Raw genomic sequence first — 22,196 nt, 5'->3', positions numbered from 1 at the left:
GAGTACTGAAATTGCTCCTTTGAATACTCCTAGAGTGAATCCTGTTTATGAATATGACCTTCCCTACCCCACTGAGCCCCAGCCCCACCATAATCATAATGGGTTCAGGAAAGTCAATAACAAAAGGGGGAGAAACATAAGGGGAAAAGGGAGAGGCGGAAGTTCTAGGCCATATTCTCAACAACCACAGAATTCGAGGGGCCCTTCCCACTCTGATCCCCCTCCTTATAGGGATAGTTATCCATCTCAGAACAGTAGAAGAGAGTGTCAGGTCAGAGACAGTCCTTACCCTGTGTATGATAGGCCTATCACCACACAGAATAGGTATGCACCGCTTACAGAATATAATCATTATCAAAATAATGATGATTTTTTAGGGCAACGGGGGGCACCGAGATACCCCCCATCACAATATCAGGCTGCCCAAGGGGAACCTTGGAAACACCGGGTACCATACACACCATCAAACTCCAACCCCCCCCAAAAGCGAAAACAAAGAGAGGAAGCAGAGGGGGGAAGCGAGTACAAAAAATCCAAGCCGCATCAGGCATAGGGATTTATAATCTCAGTCATGTTGTCCTCAATGACGATGAAGTTAAAGTCCTTGATCGTGGTTTAAAATTCGTACCCATAAAAAATCTTAATAAATTTAACGTTTATGTTAGTATTCAAAAATACATCAGAACATTGAATATGAAAAAATATTTTTTATCCCATCCCACTCAAGGGTCCAGGCCCTCTGGACAGAATTACTCCACCTTGCGTAATAGATCTACATTTAACCCCCATATCTCAGATAATAAACATTTAGATGTTTTTAAGAATATGGTCTCTAATGACTTGGAGAAGTTACATATTAAAAAAGTCTCTGACCCATTGTTTATCAAACGGGGAATTAAATCTCTAACCGAACGAAAGGACATTGTGATCCGTCCGGCGGATAAAGGAGGGGGGCTGGTTATTCTGAGTAAGGAATATTACCAAAATGAAATGTCCCGCCTTTTATCCGACCGTGACACTTATCACATCCTTAACAAGGACCCCATGTTGTCCTTTAAGGATGAGTTGCACAGCATTATTGAGGACGGTAAAGATCGCAGGATCCTTAATAAGAAAGAGGCCTTATATTTAGATCCTTTATTTTGTCGAACACCCGTCATATATTTTTTACCAAAAATTCATAAGGATACGGTTAATCCTCCTGGACGACCCATCGTTAATGGGATCGATTCTGTATCCGCCAGATTGGGACAATATATCGACTTTTTCCTGCAGCCCCTAGTCATGCAAACTCCAGCATTTTTGAAGGACACAAAACACATTATTCAGATCCTTGAAACTTTGAAATGCTCGCCTTCAACATTTTTGGTAACAGCGGACGTAGGTTCCCTGTACACCATTATTGGCCATGAGGATGCCATGACCTCAGTCGAATGGGCATTGGCTTCCTCTACCTTATCTGGTGGACACCAGGAATTCCTCTTGAGTTGCCTGGACTTCTGCCTCAAGAGGAATTATTTTTGGTACAACAGAGAATTTTATCTGCAGACCAGGGGTGTTGCTATGGGGGCCCGCTTTGCTCCCAGTGTGGCCAATATTTTTATGGCCCACTGGGAGGATGAAGCGGTTTTTCTCCATCGTCCCCCCGAGCTGCTGTGCTACAGGAGATTCATTGATGATCTCATCTTAATCTGGAATGGTGAGAGATCCAGGTTGGATGACTTCATTCAATCACTAAACAACAACTCCAAAAATATATCTCTTACATGGACCATCAGTTCTGAAAAGGTAGTGTTTCTGGATTTATCTATCAGTATTTCACATGATCAATTTTCTCTTACCAACTACTTTAAGCCCACTGACCGCAATTCTTATATCCCCCTGGGGAGTTGCCATCACAGCTCTTGGTTGTGCAACATCCCCAGGGGTCAATATATCAGATTGCGTCGAAATTGCACCACTGTGGAGGATTTTGTTAGCCAGTCCGAGGTCCTTACCTCCAGATTTGAACAGAAGGGGTACAATCGGGCCACATTAGATGAAGAGGTATCTAAAATCATGCTAATGGAAAGAAATGAACTTATTGCCAATACCTCTAAGGCCCCTACTGGTGATAGTCACAACTTTAAAATGGTATTGGATTATAACATACAATACCGGAAATTCGAGAAAATTATTCAGAAAAACTGGGCTATTCTGAAACAAGATAGAGTTTTAGGTCCTATACTACCTGATAGACCTCAGTTCATCTACAAAAAAGCCCCCACGCTAAGGGATCGTCTGGCACCAAGTGTCCTTAACCCCCCAGTACCTACCTCAGATAGGCTTTTCTCTTTCCTGGGAGGTTTTTACGCTTGTGGTAGATGTGTCCCCTGTAGGCACTCCAAAGGAAACATCAAAAAAAGAAAAAAATTTTTAGCTTCGGCCACTAACAGGGAGTACGAGATTAAACAGTTAATCACATGCGACACCATTGGGGTTGTCTACATGCTGGAGTGTAGCTGTGGGCTCCAGTATGTTGGAAGAACCTCAAGACCCTTACATGTTAGATTAGCCGAACATGTTAATAATATTAAGAAAGGCCTCAAGACCCACAACGTGTCCAGACATTTTAAGACCTTCCATCAACAAAACCCTAAGTGTCTAAAATTCTGGGGCATTGAAAGGGTCACAAAGCATTGGAGAGGGGGTAATTTTATCCGGCAGCTTAGTAAAAGAGAATCCCATTGGATTTATGAGACTGGGGTTATGTGCCCCGATGGGTTAAATGTAGAATTCGACACTAATTGTTTTATATCTGATCGATAAGATGTCAGATAATTTTTATGATGAGAATTTTTATGATGAGAATTTTTATGATGAGAATTTTATTTAATTATGTTGGTGAGCAGTCGGTGGTCGCGGATGACGGGTATTTATTATGCATTTTTTACAATCATTTTAATAATCATTTATTTTTGTGACCTAGGTGTTTGTCACTGTTCTGCCAAGATTACACTTTATGCGTGTCTTGTGTCAACACCAGATCATATATGTATTCTTAATATCTGATTACATATATTTTTTACATGTTTTTAATCTTATATCATGTGCAGTTTTGAGCCTTTAATATCAGACTGGGCTTTATTTGCTCCGAATGATGTGTGTGGAGACACTTCTGGAGCCGGCCCACATCTGATACACGTCATTCGAAGTTGTTTTGGTGTTGCCATAACAACTCACCTCTTTATAGCGCGGGTGCCCACGTAGTCACGACATCTGCTGAGGAAGTCCCCGCCCACTGGGACGCAACGCGTCCAGAACGTGACGTCGTGACGTCATCCGCGGCTACTGCGCATGCTCCACCGCTCGTACACACTCTGCTGTGTTTCCATGTCAGCGTCCTGGCACTTGTGAAGTGCCTGTTATGTAAGTTTTATTTCACTTTCTTTAATAAACTGTTTTATACGGAGAGCACTATGTCTGTATCCTTTGTGATTTCATGAAAATGACACCCACCTGCTACCTGGTTATCTGGAGGAGTCCCTTGCCTTAGGACCTTTGCCATTTATCTGCTGACCCACATGAGATTGCTTGTTTTATATTTGTGACCAGGTGAGAGGCCATTTGGTTCATGGTGAAGGGTTCTACTATCAGCCACACTATTTTGCTGTGATCATCACATTTGCCTGGTGGATTCATGTCTTCATACTTGGACATTTTGTATTTGGACACTCTTTGTGCTGTTCATCACATCATTATTTTCTTCCCCCCAGGGATATAGCATTTTACATATTCTCTATGGTTGTCTTATTGATTTTAGCGCTGCACCTTTTGATTTATTTGTTTGGAGGGATTTGATCGTTTGACCCTGGTGTTCAGCTGCTTCCAGTTTTTTGTGTCATATGTGCGCTGATATACATTTTCATATTTTGTTTGAGCTAAGGCTGACTGGAATTCCTCAGACGTGATCTCAGACTCTAACGAATCTCTAATATCGTCTGGAAGTGTGGGCATACCGGAGGCCCTGATGTATTCACCTGCTGACACTGTCTTTGTTGCTAAGGACTGCGCAGATTCCCCCCCCGATGTATGTTATACAATTGCTGATAGTATTCGGAAAATTTGTTCGCTATGTCTTTGGAGGAATGTACTTTGATCCCCTGTTTAGTAGCTATAGAAGGAATATAGGTGCGCTGCCTCGGGCCACGTAGAGCTCTAGCCAGCATCAAACCCGGCTTATTCGAGAATTCAAACAAGGTCCTTCTCGCCCAAGCCAGACTTTGCGTTGTTTTTTGATATAACAGGTCTTTCAGTTCTCCTCTGGCCTTTAACAGGGCCTTGAGATGCGCTTCGGCCAGTGACCTCTTATGAAGCAACTCGAGAGAGCGCACCTGGGAAATCAGCAGGTCAATCTGCTGGGTTTTTTCTCTTTTCCTTACAGTTCCAATCCTGATTAACTCCCCCCGCACCACACACTTATGTGCCTCCCATACCGTCATTGGGGACAATGACGGATCTACATTTTCTGCAAAGTAATTGGTGAGGGTTCTTCCTATTTCGCTGAGGACCTCAGGAATTTGTAGCAACGATTTGTTTAGTTTCCAGGTTGGGGGAGTTTTTGGCTCAGTCTCCCAACACATAGTCACATGGGTAGGTGCACGGTCTGAAAAAGAGATATAATCAATCTGGGAGGAGGTGACAAAGGGGAGATCCCTGTGCTGGATCTGAAAGAAATCGATCCTAGAATATGTACGGTGCACCACAGAGAAGTAGGTATAATCTCTACCCTCTGGGTGCATAATTCTCCACGGATCGACCAAGTGCAGGTTGACCAGTTCCGCTTTAAGTTTTTTTAGATAGAAGGACAAGTGTGATGCCCCTCTCGAGACATCGAGTAACGGCTCTTAATTAAATACATAATTAAAGTCACCACCCATCAGGAAGAGACCTCACGAAATTCCAAGATTATGGGTATTAGAGACCTCATAAAAGAAAGGTGGTCTGAATTTGGGAAGTAAACATTAACCAAGGTCACTGTGGTATTCCTAATTTTCCCTTTTATAAGCAGGTAACGACCCTGCGGATCCGCCTGCTCCTCCAATAGAGTCCAAGGTAATGACTTGGCTATTAATATACTAACGCCTTTCGATTTCGACAGAGGGGAAGCGGCATGATATGCATTAGGAAAATCCCTATTACAAAGTCTGGGGTTGCTTGATGTTTAAAGTGGGTCTCCTGGATTAGCGCCACCTGGGCGCGGGATTTTTTAAGATCGGAGAGAAGTCTCGAACGTTTCTCAGGCATGGCCAAGCCACAAGCATTTAAGGAAGTAACTTTAATCCCTAATCAGGGATACGATGACAGGGGCCCTCCGGAGGGAGCCATGTTGCACACCTGTCAGGATTTGAATAAGGCAGAACAAAACAAATACGGGCGAGGGGAGGGGAGGGAGATGGAAGGGAGGGGAAAAAACAAAAGGAAGAGAGAGAAAGCTAAGTGAAATTGGGGTAAGTGAAATAATGTAGGTGCAGCAGATATAAATGAGAGAAGAAAACAAGAAAGTTATAGGTTATCCAACTGTTGCTAAATTAAGCCTTGCGCAGTTATGCGCTTCCTATATGTGGGGGTGGAAGACTAGACTCTGCAACACAGAGGAAGACATGCCATCAGGTGAGAACCTATAGTATAGAAGACACTAAACTATACCTCAAAACATGGTAATATTAGGCCAAGTATCTCATTCGGCCAGGACTCTGAACTTATACTTCCATTAATTGACAGTTCGTAAGTTTGAAACTATTACTCATAAGGGGGCTGGCGGTCACCGTACAAACTCATAAGAAAACACATGCAAAACAAAAAGAAACTTTGTCAAACCTTGTGAGATAACACACATAATGTGTCCTTTCACCTTCCGGGTAAGGGCCCGTCTTATGTCAGGAAAAACAAAAAGAAGGATAACAAAAAAATTCCTTCCTTGAAAATATCGACGGGGGGGGTGGGGTGATATGGACCCCATTCCATCCAGCTTCAGGAGCGAACCGAGGTAACCTAACCCCTCAACCAAGGGGCAGGTTACAAATTTGGTACAAATTTTGAAGGACCAAAGAGAACCCAGTGGACCGCTCAGATAGCCGAGCGAAGCCTTGTATGGGCGTATAAAGGATACCAGTTCAATTTAGGTTGACGGGACCCTGAGAATCCCAAACATCTTTCCAGGAATGATTTTCTGTACCGTCAGTCCCGGTTAAGACTCAGGGGAAGTAGGAGTGTCTCTTGGATCCATTCTTGGCCTAGAATGCCAACGTCTCCTGCCGGGTCTTTGGGGTCTTGGCGATGCAGATCTCGTGTTGTTAAACATAGTCGGAAAGTCCAGCCAATTAGGTACAGAAATCTCAGGGATCTCCAGGAACATGAACAACTCCGAAAGTTGGTCTGGCCATTGCAGTATGAATGAGTTGTTTCCTTTGAGCACAGTCAAGTGAAAGGGGTGACCCCATCTGTATGTAGCTCCAGCCGTTCTAACAGCTTCTAGTAATGGGCGCAGCAGGCCTCTCATCCGTAGGGTGAGTCGTGAAAGGTCTGGAAATAGGTGCACAGATGCGCCATCAAAGTCCACTGGACCATTCGTCCATGCCCTCTTTAATCGTGTAATAGTGGACCCTGGCTAGGACATCTCTCGGTGCAAGGGCATCTCCCCCTCTGGGTCCCTGTACTCGGTGTATGCGGTCCAGTTCCAATTCCGCCGTCGGAGGCTTGTCCAAGTAGGCGGTTAAAAATGGCCACGATCGTAGCCCTAAGGTCTCCCCCAGAGGTGGCCCCAGGCAGACCGCACAGTCTTATGTTGTTCCTGCGGCTGCGGTTTTCACCGTCATCGACAGAGAGTTGCATCATGATCAGGCGCCGTTTATAATCAATCTGTGCCTCCTCTAATGCTGCCATTCTGGATTCCAATACAGAGGAGGATGTTTCAACTACTGTCACCCAAGAGTCCACAGTATCAATCCTTTGTTTAAGATCATGAATCTCTCTAGACAGGGTACTTACAATTGTGGCTGCTGATTCAGAGATGTCCTGTTTAGTAGGGAGAAGGGCGATGATGTCCTTCCAGGACTCTGTGGATGGCTGTTCTTGGACACTTGCACCCTGTGAGAATGAGCATCCATCCGCCCCTAGGATGTCCGATGAGAGGATTGGAGAGTTCGGTCTGTTAGGAGGTGGTACTGTCCCTTGTGGTGCATTAGGCAGGACTTTGCCGGCCTTCTTAAGGAAAGCCGTGCCGGCGGTGTTAGTGCGCGGCGGCGCCATCTTGGGATCCGAGGCCTGCGACGGAGTTGCCGAATTCCGCAAAAAGTATGCGGTAATGTCCGTGCCTCTGCTCACTGCGGGTGATCCTGGTGTTCTGTCCGTTACAGACATGTAAAAATCAGCGAGGTCCGTACACTGAAACCGGCTCTCAGCCCGAACGCTGCACGAAGCTCTCGGTTAAACAGCCTCACAGCTCCATTGCCAAGCCACGCCCCCCAATACGGTATTTAACCATATTTCTTTATTATAGACTAATATACTCCACAACTATCTACCCCTGAATTTAACCATATTTCTTTATTATATACTAATATACTCTGCAACTATCTACCCCTGAAGAATGAATTAAAAAAAACATTTTGAAACGCACTGGACATTTCTGTCTATCCAAGCAATATTCAGACCGATTCAGTTGGTTCTCTATTGTAAAAATGTGCACATTTGTTACACGTAGCTGCATGTTGATTTCATTCTTTTACCTTGTATTTGTATAATTAAAGCTGGTCATACTTGTATACACGTATTAGTTTACCCTCCACATTTATGCCCGTTATAGTCTCATAGAGGGTTCTTTTTGCCTAATTCAATTGGGGATGAGGCGAACTGTTATCTCAACAATCCAGCTTAAAGTGGTTGTAAAGTCAGAAGGTTTTTTTTATCTTAATGCATTCTTTGCATTAAGATAAAAAAAGCATTCTGTGTGCAGCAGCCCCCCTAATACTTACCTGAGCCCATTTTGATCCAGCGATGTTGCAGGAGAGACTCAGATGTCTTTCCCTCCTCATTGGCTGAGACAGCAGCGCAGCACCATTGGCTCCCGCTGCTGTCAATGTCAGTGAGCCAATGAGGAGAGAGAGGGGCCAAACCACAGCTTCGTGTCTGAATGGACACAGAGCGGCGACTCGGGTGCCCCCATAGTAAGCTGCTTGTTGTGGGGGCGCTCGACAGGAGGGAGGGGCCAGGGGGGCCAGCGAGGGACCTGATAAAAGGAAGATCTGGGCTGCCCTGTGCAAAACTTTTGGCTTCCATTGATTTCAATAGGGATCATATTTGGCACCCAAACTTCAGTAATGTTTGCCGATTCGGCCTCAAATCGAGTCCTTGTGAGTTCAGCTCATTTTAAGTAAGTACCTCTATTAGCCACTTTCAGAGCGCACACCGAGTATATACATCACTACTTTGACATTAAATACCAGGGTTATGGGAGCAGCTAGCACACAGTGGGTGACCCTTTTTCAGCGAGTTCGCCACTGGATCACTTTCATGGGCAGCAGGAGAGGTGTGCCCCCTGGTCTTTCCACCTCTTACTGGAGAGTTCAGCAGCAGTGGAAATGATCCGATCCGGTGGAGTGATGGGCAGGAAGTCGAGTGAAGACAAACGTTACTTCCACCCTCCAGCCTTAAATTCTAACAAATACTTACAAAGCCATCCACAATTTAGCCCCCAGCTACATCACTAGCCTAGTCTCTAAATACCAACCTACTCTTTTTTCTTCATTCCTCTCAAAACCTTCTGCTCTCTAGCTCCCTCGTCACCTCCTCCCATGCTCGCCTCCAGGACTTTTCCAAAGCCTCCTCAATCCTATGGAATGCCTTACCCCAATCTGTCCGCTTATCTCCTACTCTATGAGCTTTTAGACGATCCCTGAGAACCCTTCTCTTCAGAGAAGCCTACCCTACCCACACCTAACAACTGTGTTTTCATTTTCTCCATCAGCTCACCTCCCACAGTTATTATCTTTTGTTTCAATTGACCCTCCCTTCTAGATTGTAAGCTCTAATGAGCAGGGCCCTCAGATCCCTCCTGTATTGGATTTGTATTGTAAGTGTACTGTCTGCCCTCATGTTGTAAAGCGCTGCGCAAACTGTTGGCGCTATATAAATTATGTAAAATAATAATAATAACAATAATGATAATAAAGGGTCCATTTTTGTATTATTATTATTATTTAATTATTGCTTTTAAGTGTAAATGTGAGATCTGAGGTCTTTTTGACCCCAGATCTCACATTAAAGAGGCCCTGTCCTGCTTATTTCTATTACAAGGGATGTTTACGTTCCTTGTAATAGCAATAAAAGTGATAAAAAAAATGTTTAAAGGGACAGTGTAAAAAAAAAAAAAAAAAGTAAAATAAAAAAAAAAAAATTAAAAAAGTTAAAGTGCCCCAACCCTCCGAGTGCACGTGCAGAAATGAACACATACACAAGTCGCACCCACATATGTAAACGGTGTTCAAACCACACATGTGAGGTATCACCACAATCATTAGAGCGAGAGCAATAATTTTAGGTATGTTAGGTATCAATTTACTCAGTGTAACATCATCTTTCACACTGGGCTAACTTTACAGTTTTCTTATTTTTTAGTTAAAAAAAAAAAGTGTATTTTTCCCCAAAAAATTGTGTTTGTAAGACCGCTGCGCAAATATAGTGTGACAGAGTATTGTAATGATCTTCATTTTATTCTTTAGGGTCTATGATAAAAGATATATAATTTTTGGGGATTTTCAGAGTAGAAATGCTACAGGTGAACAAAAGAAGAAATAAGGAATCAAAAGGGATAGAAGTGAAATGGATCTTTAGAAATGTTTTTCCAGTGTGAGAACAAGCACAGGCCTTGTCAACAGCTGGTTTGGCAGCAGTATTTTAACCCTATAAGTACATAAAATTCAGTAAGTGCTCGCAAAAAATACATAAAGGTTGCTACTCATCTCAAAAGCTGGGATGCGAGCACGGTTTGGATTTGTTTGCATATTTTGTTACTGGACTTGAAGATTTGTCTAATTTAGTGTAGCTGCTGCTTTTAAAGTTATTTTCCTCTTTCCTTGTCAAAATAGTTTTAATGAGTACGAAGATTATGTACAGATAACATTGAATAATAACATACATTCAGTATAAGGAAGCTCATTTACAATTAAAGAATAGTTAATTCATTAATAATATCGTAAAACAAGACAATATATTCTAACACAAGGCAATATATTTTAAAAGGAAATAAAGAAATAGGAGAGAAAAAGAACTTTGGAGTCCTTGTCCATTTCAAAAGAATAGAATTAAATGAGTTATGTAAGTTCTGCTACATTGTTTGCCTTGTTTTATTTCTATTTCTAGACAATAATTGAGATTATTATTTAAATATCAATTAGAGCTTCAATATCATAGAATAATATAGTATAAGGAAAAGAAAGGATAGAAAGTATAGTAGGAAGGGGAGAAGAGAAGAAGGTTAAGGGAAAGAATCCGCGAGGTCAGGCCGAAAGTCACCACAACAACTAGGGCTGAAATATAGCCTATATCTTGTTATCACAACTACCATGGCAGTAGAACACTCTTGTCTAGGGTTGGCATGGAATATGTAATCCGAGGCTGCCATATTACCTCAAATCTGGGGATCGTGTCCAATTCTATAGCTATCATCTTGGCATGAGTCATATAGTAATTCATTTTAGCTTTTGCTTCATTTATATCTAATGTTGGTGATTTCCAAGATTTTGCTAAAGTCTGTTTAGCTGCTGTGAAGAGATATACCAACAATTTGAATTGGGTATGCGTTATGAATTCAGGTTTTAAGTTGAGAAGGGCAATTGCTGGATCGAAAGGGATTGTTTTCCCAATAAGGTTAGTTGCAATGTTAAAAATTCCCCTCCAGAATATTTGAGCTAATGGACACGACCACCAGATATGAAGGTATGTGCCAGGGTCCAAACAACCCCGAAAACATTGCGCCGAATAATTTTGCACATATTTTGCTACTCTAGTAGGTACTAGATACCAGCGTGTTAAAACTTTATAATTAGCCTCAACCGCCAATATATTAGGGGAAGCTGTTTTTGTTGTTGACCATATTTGTTTCCAATCTGAATTATCAAAAGTACTCTCAAGGTCCTCTTCCCATTTCTGGACATAGGATAATTTGTCTTTACTGGAATGAACCAGCAGGTGAGAATATATAGTAGAGATTGTGCCTCTAGCATGCGGATCTTTTTTACAAACTTCTTCAAAACTAGTCATATGTGTTAATGGGGATGTGGTAGACACTAAGGGTGCAAAGAAATTTTTAATTTTAATTCTAAATAATTCCGACTGCGGTAGACCATATCTCTCACAAAGGGTTGAAAAAGGGATGAATGATGAGGAATGTACAAATTTATACATACACAGTACGTCTCTAGATACACATTCTTTAAAGGAATTAGGGAATATCCATGCTGGATAGAAAGCAGGATTTTTATAGAATGACAACATCGGGTTATGAGATGATTGTAAATGGTTATTCTTTTTGAATCTATCCCAAAGGGAAATGTAGTGTTTAGTAATTGGATTCTTTAGGTCTATGCAATCTTTTGGAGTGATCCATAGTAAGTTTGATATTGGAATAGGATCGCATTCTGTGGCTTCAATATGTACCCATAACGGGGTCTCCTGATATGAATGATATTTAGCCAGGCTTGCTATGTGTGCAGCCCTATAGTAATAAGCAAAATTAGGGCAACCTAAGCCTCCGTTTAATTTTGGGAGATATAGTGTATGTAGTTGTATGCATGGTTTGGAGGAACCCCATTTGTATGACGATGTTTTCCTTTTTAATACTCTTAGGTGATAAGCTGGAATAGGAATTGGTAATACTCTGAATAAGTACAGTACTTTTGGTAGTATCGTCATTTTTACCGTGTTGATTCTTCTGAACCACGATAAAAGAAGATGAGACCATGATTTCATTAAGTTTGATAATTGTTTTAAAATTGGAGGGTAATTAACTGAAAATAGATCTGCTAATGATGCTGTAAGATGTATGCCTAAGTATGGGATTGATCTGTTCGACCATGTGAAAGGAAGACTAATTTTAGCTGAAGTCAGTTCAATGTTAGAAAGTGATATGTTTAATGCTAAACATTTTTTTAGGGTTTATGTATAAACCAGAAATGTTAGCAAATTTATTGAGAATTGGGATTAGGTTTGAGCCTGACACTTGCGGAGATGAAAGAAATAGGAGGATATTCTCTGCAAACAAACAGAGCTTATGTTGAAATCCTCCCATTTCTATCCCTGTTATAGTGCAAACAAACAGAGCTTATGTTGAAATCCTCCCATTTCTATCCCTGTTATAGTGGGGTCAGATCTAATTACTAGTGCAAGTGGTTCTATTAGGAGGGCAAATATCAATGGGGATAGGGGACATCCTTGTCTTGTGCCTCTCTCAATGTTGAAGAAGTCAGATTTATAACCTGCGTATTTGACATACGCTTTAGGTTTGTTATATAGAGCCGTAATTCAATTTATAAAATTTAGACCGAATCCCCATTTCTGCAAGGTATAATTCAAGTAAGGCCATGCAATAGAATCGAAAGCCTTCTTTATGTCAAGTGAGAGAAAGCAAACAGGTATGTGACGTTTTTTAGCTATGTGTGCCAAGAGGGTTGCTCTTTGTACATTGTCACCTGACTGTCGGGAGGGCATGAAGCCTACTTGGTCACGATGTACGAGGGTACCAATGATCATATTAAGGCGGGCTGCTAGAATTTTTGCCAACACTTCAATGTCCATGTTCAACATGGATATGGGGCGATAATTTGTACATAGAGTATCATCTGAGTGAGGTTTAGGAATCATGCAGATGATTGCCAATAATGATTCTTGTCTAAAGGATTTATTATTTAATAGGTCATTAAATGCTTCAACAAGCATGGGTGAGATAATGTCTGTAAAAGTTCGATAATAAAGGGCTGTGAATCCGTCTGGTCCCGGCCTTTTATTTATTTTTAATGTTTTAATAGCCTCTGCTACTTCATCGCTAGTTATGGGTTTTTCTATTGACAATTTTTGGGGATTCCGTCATTTTGGGTAGGTTGATACGTGAAAAAAAGGCATCAGCTTCCTCAAATGTTAGTTTTATTTGTCTCTGTGTATAGAGTTTTCAAATGAGAGCTAAATTTCTGTACGATTTTAAGAGGATTACTTGTGTATACGTGTCTGCTATTTTGAGTCTAATAGGTTTATAAGATTTGTTGATAGAATTTAATGCCCTTGCCATGAGAGTACTTGGTTTATTGGAATTCTTATAAAACATATGCTTAGTTTTCCTGAGGGATTTGTCAGCAGATTCAGTTAAGAAAAGATAATTTTCTAGGCGGGCTTTCTCTAAGCGAATTTTCCCTTTCTGGTTAGGATTGTTTTGAAAAGCTACAAATGATGCATTAAATTCAGTTTCTAATTGTCTAGCCAATTTTACACAATCCCGTTTGAGTATACCTGCTTGTTGCTGAAGTATTCCTCTCAGAACTGGTTTGTGTGCCTCCCAATTTGTGAGTGAGGAGATTTCGTCACTTTTGTTATGTTCTACGTAGTCATTTAGAGCCTGTTGGATTGTTAAACAGTGGGAGGGGTGTTTAAGTAGCACATCTGGAAGATACCATGAAGGGTCATGCCCCTTGGGTATAGTTGAAGCCACCGAGGTATAAACTGCATTGTGATCTGACCAGGGTATAGGGATAATTTTAGATAAAATTACTTCAGGAACCATCCCTATTGTTACAAAGATATGGTCTATGCGACTAAAAGTTTGATGTGGATTAGAAAAATATGTATAATTTCTTTTACCTGGATTAGATTCTCTCCAAGAGTCAATCAAATTGTGCCTAGAAAGAAGTTGAGATAAAGACCTAGCATCTTGTGTTCGTGGTGGGGTATAAGGGGTTTTGTCAAGAAATGGAAGGAGGACCTGGTTGGAGTCTCCACATATAAAAATTGATCCCATTTTGTGGGTGTTAATGATATTAAATAGGTGCGATAGAAAGGGAACAGGATGATAATTTGGGGCATAGTATGAGACCACCGTTACAGCTTTGTCCATAATGTATCCCAATAGAATTAGGTAGCGACCCTCAGGGTCTTTCATTTCTGAATGTAAGGTAAAAGGGGTAGAGCGATAAAACGCAATGAGAGTTCCACGTTTTTTAGTGAGCGCCGAGGCGGTGTAAACTTGGGGATAAGAAGTACTAAATAATTTAGGGGTTGAAGTCGGGGTAAAGTGAGTCTCTTGTAGACATACAATGTGTGCTTTTTTAGACTGAAATGACCGAAAGGCTTTTACTCGTTTCTGAGGAACATTAAGACCCTGGACATTCAGAGATAAAATATTTAAAGGAGCCATGGCAATTGAAACAAGAGTATGCGCTTACCAGTTGTCTGGGTGCAGCGACTATTCGGCCTTACCTGCGCAGATTTGAAACAAAGAGATAGATAGCCAGATCCATAGTAGGATAACATAGAGAGGAAATAAGAAACAATAAAAATTATAAAGCATTTGAGTATAGTACAAATGTAAGTAGATTCGAAGAATACCCGAGTTGGGGTCAAGGACTTCCCAACAGGGGAAAGGAGGCCTTTGTCTGGTCCCCATATATTACTATGGGAATCCGAGGAAGGCATGGTGAGGCACATGTGATTTCCGTGCATGGGGGAATCCGCCTTAAAAAGAAAGAAAATTTATCACAAAAATATGAAGATTGTAAAGTATAAAATTGTAAATTTAAGAGCCCGAGTTTCATATAATTGGTAATGTCTATTATTTTGAAGGGTACATGTTTATATTAAATATAAAGCGAATGGGAAAAAAATTGAATGGGAATAAAGGAGTGCAGTAATATCAGAAACATATTTGGATGTCCAACCAATAGAAAAGGATAGGAAACCCTTTCCTTCCTATTGGGGTGACCAAAGAAATGTAAATTAAACTGTGAAATTAAGACTATTCAAAAACTATATATATCAAATTAATGAAGAATTTTAAATAAACTTCAGTTAAAGGAAGATTTTCCATCCTTGGTGGTTGTTTCACAGTTTTACATTGAGAAACAAAAAAAAGGGAGGAGGAAATATAATAATATAAAAATAAAAAAAAAAAAAAATGTATATATATATATATATATATCTTGAACAAAAATTTGTATACACACACACACATATATATATATATATACACACACACACATATATCTATATATATATACATATATCTATATACATATATATAGATATATATATATATATATATATATATATACATACACCTACATATATATCTATACATACAAACATGCTAACTTAATCAGTCCACCATACATTAGGGACTATTTAGGTGCTCAGAAAGTAAAAATATTATCTGAACGCTTACCATACCATGTTTCTAAAATAAAAAGTACTATAAAGGGAACTTAAATTCAAAATAAAAATTTTGTTATTTCACAATTTTATCTTGAGAAACAAAAAAGGAGGAGGAAATATAATGATATAAAATAAATAAATAAATAATAAATGTATATATGTATATATATATATATATATATATATATATATATATATATATATATATATATATATATATATATATATATATACACACATATAGATACACATATACAGAATAAAAAAATACATATACATATATAATAATTTAATCAGTCCAGCATATAATAGGGATTGTTTAGTTGTTCAGAAAGCATAAATATTGTCTGAACACTTACCATACCATGTTTCTAAAATAAAAAATACCAAAAAAGCCATTGAGAAACAAAAAAGGAGGAGGAAATATAATAATATAAAAATAAATAAATAAATAATATATATATATATATATATATATATATATATATATATATATATATATATATATATATATATATATATATATATATACATACATATATATATATACACACACATATACATACACATATATACATACACACATACATAAAAATTTAAAAAAAAATTATATATATATATATATATATATATATAATATTTTAATCAGTCCTCCATATATTAGGGACTATTTAGGTGTTCAGAAAGTAAAAATATTATCTGAACATATACCATACCATGTTTCTAAAAAAATAAATAAATAAAATAAAATAAAAACTACCAAAAAAGGGAACCTAAAATCATAATAAAAATATTGTTATTTAATTATAAACTTATACCAATAAGGTATAAATTAATAAATTAGATAATCTAGTTCATAGTGTATGTCCAATTGCTCACTAGTGAGCTAGATGGAGTATCAGTTTTTTGGTTTAGGAAGAGTATTCAGAAATGTAATTACAATTCTGTTCTCCCAATAGGTGCTGTCTTAGCTGAATTGGCTATATTATATAAGTGCATATTACTCAGTCCATGGCGTCATCTTGTTCTTGTTGTGAGGATGCGAATCGTCCACTTTTGTGTGTATGATGGTTTCCATTTTTTGTCTCAGAGGAGGATTTTTTCTGAATGGAGGCAGAAGCTGATCTCCTACGTGAGATGGAGGCTATAGTTGTACCGTCAATCAATTTGAGGTCTTGGAGTACATGTTGTAGTTCTTCAGGAGTTTTGTATGCGAATCTGGTCCCCTGGTGGGTGAATTTTAGGGAGAACGGGAAGCCCCATTGACACTTAATGGCATGACGTTAAGGTTCCAGTAGATGAGGATTCATTGCACGCCTCTTAGATATTGTTAGCTGGGATAAGTCAGCAAATAGTTGATAACTATGTCCCTGAAATGTTAGATTATTTTTCCCTCTAGCCGCTTCTAGAAGTTGTTCTTTTGAACGAAAAAAATGAAATGTTGCTATAATATCCCTGGGGGGGCCATCAGTTTTTTTGGGCATAAGTGCCCTATGTACTTTGTCCATTTCAAGCCTTTCCACCGAAATGCCACGTAGTAATTCTTGGCATAATGCTGCGATTGTTGATTGCAGATCTGTGATTGATTCTGGTAAGCCTCTGAATCGCAAATTTCGATCTTCTGGCGCGATTCTCATAGTCCTCCAGTCTATTCTGTAAAATAATATTTTCCTCTTTGAGGATATCTATTTCAGAGAAAGCATCCTGTGTAGAATTTTCTATATCTTCCATTTTCATTTCCAATGCTTCGGTGCGTCTCCCCAGTTCTCTGATCTCTCTAGTCAGATTACTAGTAATTTGCTCTGATGTTTGTTGTAATGCTTTATGTAACATTTTTTTCAAATTGTTTCAAAATGTTAGAAGGAATATCAGAGTTTTGTTGTGAAGAATGTAACATATTTGAATCAGGTTCAGAGTCAGAATCCCCTGAGGAGATAGCTTTTGGCTGCTTGGATTTGAGTTTCTTGTCTGAGGTAAAATTACCTGAGGAGACTGGCGCCTTTTTCATAATATGTTTTGCCTGGGTGCTGCTATTAGAGCTAGGTTTGGGTTTATTCCTGGCACCTCCCAGCACCATTATTCTTGAATAATGTCCCCCTCACCTCTAGGGTGAATAGTAACAAGATTTTTACCTTTTCTGTGTCCGTGGGCTGCCTTTATTTGCGGTTTATTCTCCCTCACAGAGCGGAGCTCTAGCCCGGCATGTCCGTCGCGCTAGCCTCCCACACAGTGATCTCGTTATTTTCCTCTTTCTTTCATTGTAAAATACCCTCCTTTTTGTACCAGCTATTTTAACCCTAGTTGCTGCACAAAGTACAAAAAAAAAAACTAAAAAAAAACAAAAAAAACAGAAGCATAATAATTAATGTATATGCAGCCTGAATTAATTATACTAATAAGTGCAGAAGATTCAAACGGGCTTTAATCCACAGCAATGCATGCTGTGCTGTTAATTTCTAAATGTAAAATAGTACTACTTATAGGATAAGAGTACAGAGAAAATAAGTTTGCAACTCAGGTGAGCTAGAGCATAGCCCTGTTTTTTGCAATTCAATGTTCTAATCTGCAAGGAATCATAAAATTCATGGATTGCCTGAATCACATGATTCTTTTCATATTACATATTTTCCCACACAAATATCTACATACATCAGAAATGGTTCTCTGGATATAAACATTACTATTGGTAAGTTTCAAACTTAAAAACTAGAATTTATTTCATCTGAAATTTCGAAATAATACATTCATTGTAAGATGTCTTTAACTAAACTAAATCTAAACACCTGCAACTAAAGAATGTATTATTATTATTATTTATTATTATTTATAATTGTTATTAAAACAATAATGTTTTAATAGAGACAAAAAAATAAAATAAAATGTAAGAGCAGTTAGTTTGCGTGTTAAATATAAGAGATAATTTAATAGGGATGCCAGGCTTAGATACACAACCATATGCACTCCAGTCAAACATTTCTGGTTGGCTTACCTTTGATCCCATGTATGTGTTTCTTATTTCCCACCAACGCATTTCCAGAAGGTCATTTTTAAAATGAAGTACCAAGTACTCTGACAAAAAATGTATAGCAAATATACATGGATCCTGAAGTAGACTCTGATCAATGACAGCCAGCTGCAGATTCTTGTCATCAACCCTTTTTAATAACTGGATGATAATAGGTAAAATAAAACAAAACATAATTACTCTCTTTAAAGAGGAACTGCAGTCTGCTCACATAATTTGTAATAAAAACATATTTGCCATTCTGAAGCTTTCCTCCAAGCACTTTGCATATTATTTTATATATACTGTGATTCTGTACTTGCCAAATATGCTGCAGAAATCTCCCTCCACTAAGCCTGTTCACTTCCTGGATTTACACAGACACACCTCCATCTCTGCAGCTCTCATTGACCCTCCTATGACTCATCTCCCCTCCCTTGCTTGCAAACTCTCACAAGAGTTAGAGAGAGAGCTGTGCATGATATCATAAGCCTAGGCTAATGACCAGACAAGAAATAAGAAGTGGGCTGTATAAGGTATTTACTGGCAGAAATGTTTTACTATCCAAAGTTAAAACAACAAGGGCAGACTATTTAATAGATGGAAAGTTTAAAAAAATTACTGAAGGTCTGCTTTAAGGATGTTTATGATCTAAGTACACTGCACAGGTAACAGTATTGAAAACAAAATAAACAAAACATTTAAAAGCATGTAAACATCTACCTATAGAAAAATTATAGTTTTAAATGGGGCCACCCGTAAGGGCATGCTCATATAACCCTGCCTACTCTGTGAGGCTCCAGATTTTTAGCAAGCAATGAGGAGTGACCACAGGCGAGAGAGAGAAAGGAGGGTCCTGTGTCTTCTACTGTACTTCAAGATCAGGACTTTACAGGCAAGTCAAAAATCTCTTTATTCTAATCATACAGTATAGGACTTGTGTTCACAGACAATAGGATGCCCCCAAGCAATGAACTGAGGGGTGGGCAACAACAAAGCAAACAGGACTGCCAAAAGGCCCACTCAGGCAACACGCAGATGGCGGCTTGAAGCACACTGCAGCCGAAGCATGAACATTCACCTGAGAGAATCTGGGCTGGAGAATGGATAATGTGTGAACAGAGGACCAGGTGGTGGCCTTGCAAATCAGGCAAGCAGATTAATGCTCCAAAGCCCAAAAGACACCAAGAGAGCTGGTGGAATGAGCTCTTATAAATTAAAAGAGGAACCATTCCTTAAGGGAGTAGACCCTGGAAATGGTAATGTGAAAGGCAGGATGTCCATTTCAAGGGCATGGAGGGAGGACCAAAAAGGGACTTTATTTGTCAGAGGCCATGGCTGCCATGTAGGCTGACAGCCCTGACAACGTCCACACAGTGTAAGGAAATTTCCTTGGTGTGTTTTGGGGCAAGGCACAGGAAAGGAAGGACCCTGTAACTGTGAAAACAAGAAAACACCCTTTACGTGAGAGAGCTGCCAGCTCAGAAACATGCCTTGCAGATGTGATGGCCACCAAGAGAGGCAACTTTACAGATCAGGTCTTCCAAGGAGATATTGCTAATTGTCTCCCTGTACCCTGTATCAAGAACACCAAGTGGAAATCCCAAGACAACACAGGAGGACACATTTGGGGGAGAGGGGCATTGGGGGTATATGAGAAACAAAAATGAAAATATAATGACATCATAAGTTTCACAACTCCCTTCTCCAAGGTATTCATTCATGTGGGAATATAGAAAATCTTCCGGCCTTTGGCTGGGGTGCACTCTATACTGCCAACATGTAAATAGGTATGACCATTGTTCAGATTTCTATAGACATCATACACATTATTTGATTTTTAGATTGTATGCCCCCTAGCTGAGGTGGCTGAGGTGGTTGAGGAGGTGAATATCTAGCAAAGGGATATACATAATTATTGAATCTACTAATGTTAATTATTGTTTTTTTCAGTCCTACTATTTTCATTTTTTATTTCCATTAACCTACAATTCACATTTCTATAATTCATGCGGTGGGGTTCTCTAGCCGGGCCCGTATTTCTTCACCCCTGCAGGGCTGGGGATTTTTCCCATCATTTCCCAGCAACCATTGTTTGTGAAGTCTGGATTTGTTGCAGCTGTGATTTGGATCGTCGCTTCTGGTTTGCCTTCCTCTCTGGAGAGCTTTACCCACCCAGAAGTGACGTTCCTCAAGTTGCAACTTCTGGCACATGCCAAGATGATGCAGTTTCATCCGCGTCATCCTCGGCAGTCACCCCTGCCCAGCACACACTGGGACGCGTGTCCATGTCAGCCCCTTTTTTCAGAATACACCTTACCCCATTTCCATCAGGGGTTAATGGATTGGGGTGGGGAAGGAGCCATCCCACTGCAATTGAGCCTGGAACCATTGTATTGGTCCCTGCCCGACTGCTATGGGTATATATACAGGCAGGTTTGGACAATCAAACCAGGCTTGCTCCTCTTACTATCAGTTGCTTCAGTGCTCTTCTACAAACAGGTAAGCATTTTACACTGCAGCAGTTACCTTGCTATCATTTATGGAAAGGAGTCACTCTGATGCCGCGTACACATGAGCGGATTGTCCGACAGAAAAAGACAGACAGAAGCTTTTCATCGTATATTCCGATTGTGTGTATGCCTCATCGGACTTTTTTTTTTTCTCGAAAATTCTGACGAACCTAGAAATAGAACATGTTCTAAATATTTCCGTCTGAACCAATTCCTATCAGGAAAACCGCTCGTCTGTATGCTGTTCCGACGGACCAAAAATGACGCATGCTCTGAAGCAAGTACGAGACGGAAGCTATTAGCTACTGGCTATTGAACTTCTTTCCTAGTCCCGTCGTACGTGCTGTACGTCACCGCGTTCTTGACGACCGGACTTTGTTGTGATCGTGTGTACACGAGAAAGTTTCAGCGGAATTCCGTCGGAACTCAGTCGGAAAAACCTTCAGAGTTTATTCCGACGGGAAAACCGGTCGTGTGTACGCGGCATTAGATTACATTACATTTAGCTGGTTTCACCACCATTCTATTCCTTTCTTCTATGACCCTTGCTCACCCTTCACTTATTGATTTATACATGTTATTGAGTTTCATTCACAGTTTTGTCTTTGGTTTTGTTTTTCTCTCACATATAACCTTACATATAGGCACTCACAGACCCATTTGTTTTCCACCCATCAGGTAACATATCACATTTTACATTATTCACAGGTCTCACTTATATCTTAAGCCTACCTATCCATACCTGTTAAACCATCATTTTGCTGCATCATGTCATTATACACCCTCAATCACGGAACCTCTTACACCCTTCAAAACAATTTCTCACTTTTCAACCAGCCAGCTACCACCATCATCATATGCTCATATATATATATATATATATATATATATATATATATATATATATACACATATATATACACACACACACACACGCAAATTCAATTATGCTTCTTGATAATTTATAACTTATACATATGTTACCTTTGTCTTTAGAATATATTTATTTGGTCATATGCACTTATGTGGCAGACAGGAGATCCTGAGAAAGCGGTGTTTTCTGTGAAATGCGTCAACCTAAGCTCTCTATTTCGACCAGTAGCCATCCATATTTGCAGTGGACGTTTGTTGGTAGTAAGATGACATTTGATATTAGTTTTTAGACATTTTATTGTCAGAAATAAAATGTTTGTATTATTTTTCTACATATGAATGTATCTGCGTGT

At 39.5% G+C, this 22,196-nt stretch overlaps 1 protein-coding gene across 1 annotated transcript in view; it reads right to left on the bottom strand.

Annotated features, from left to right (window-relative positions):
* Window positions 1-22,196, bottom strand: part of ZFYVE26 (zinc finger FYVE-type containing 26) — a gene marked incomplete in the record, with an annotated part of 1,901,467 nt that overhangs the window by 811,727 nt on the left and 1,067,544 nt on the right. The window contains 1 exon segment of the mRNA XM_073610828.1: window positions 18,443-18,619. Within this exon segment, the coding sequence (XP_073466929.1) occupies window positions 18,443-18,619 (177 nt within the window).

This window comes from Aquarana catesbeiana, linkage group LG13 (genome assembly GCF_042186555.1).
Source record: "Aquarana catesbeiana isolate 2022-GZ linkage group LG13, ASM4218655v1, whole genome shotgun sequence".
Taxonomy (NCBI): Eukaryota; Metazoa; Chordata; class Amphibia; order Anura; family Ranidae; genus Aquarana; species Aquarana catesbeiana.
Note: the sequence above shows the minus strand (reverse complement) of the source record. Positions and strands in the feature narration are given on the sequence as shown.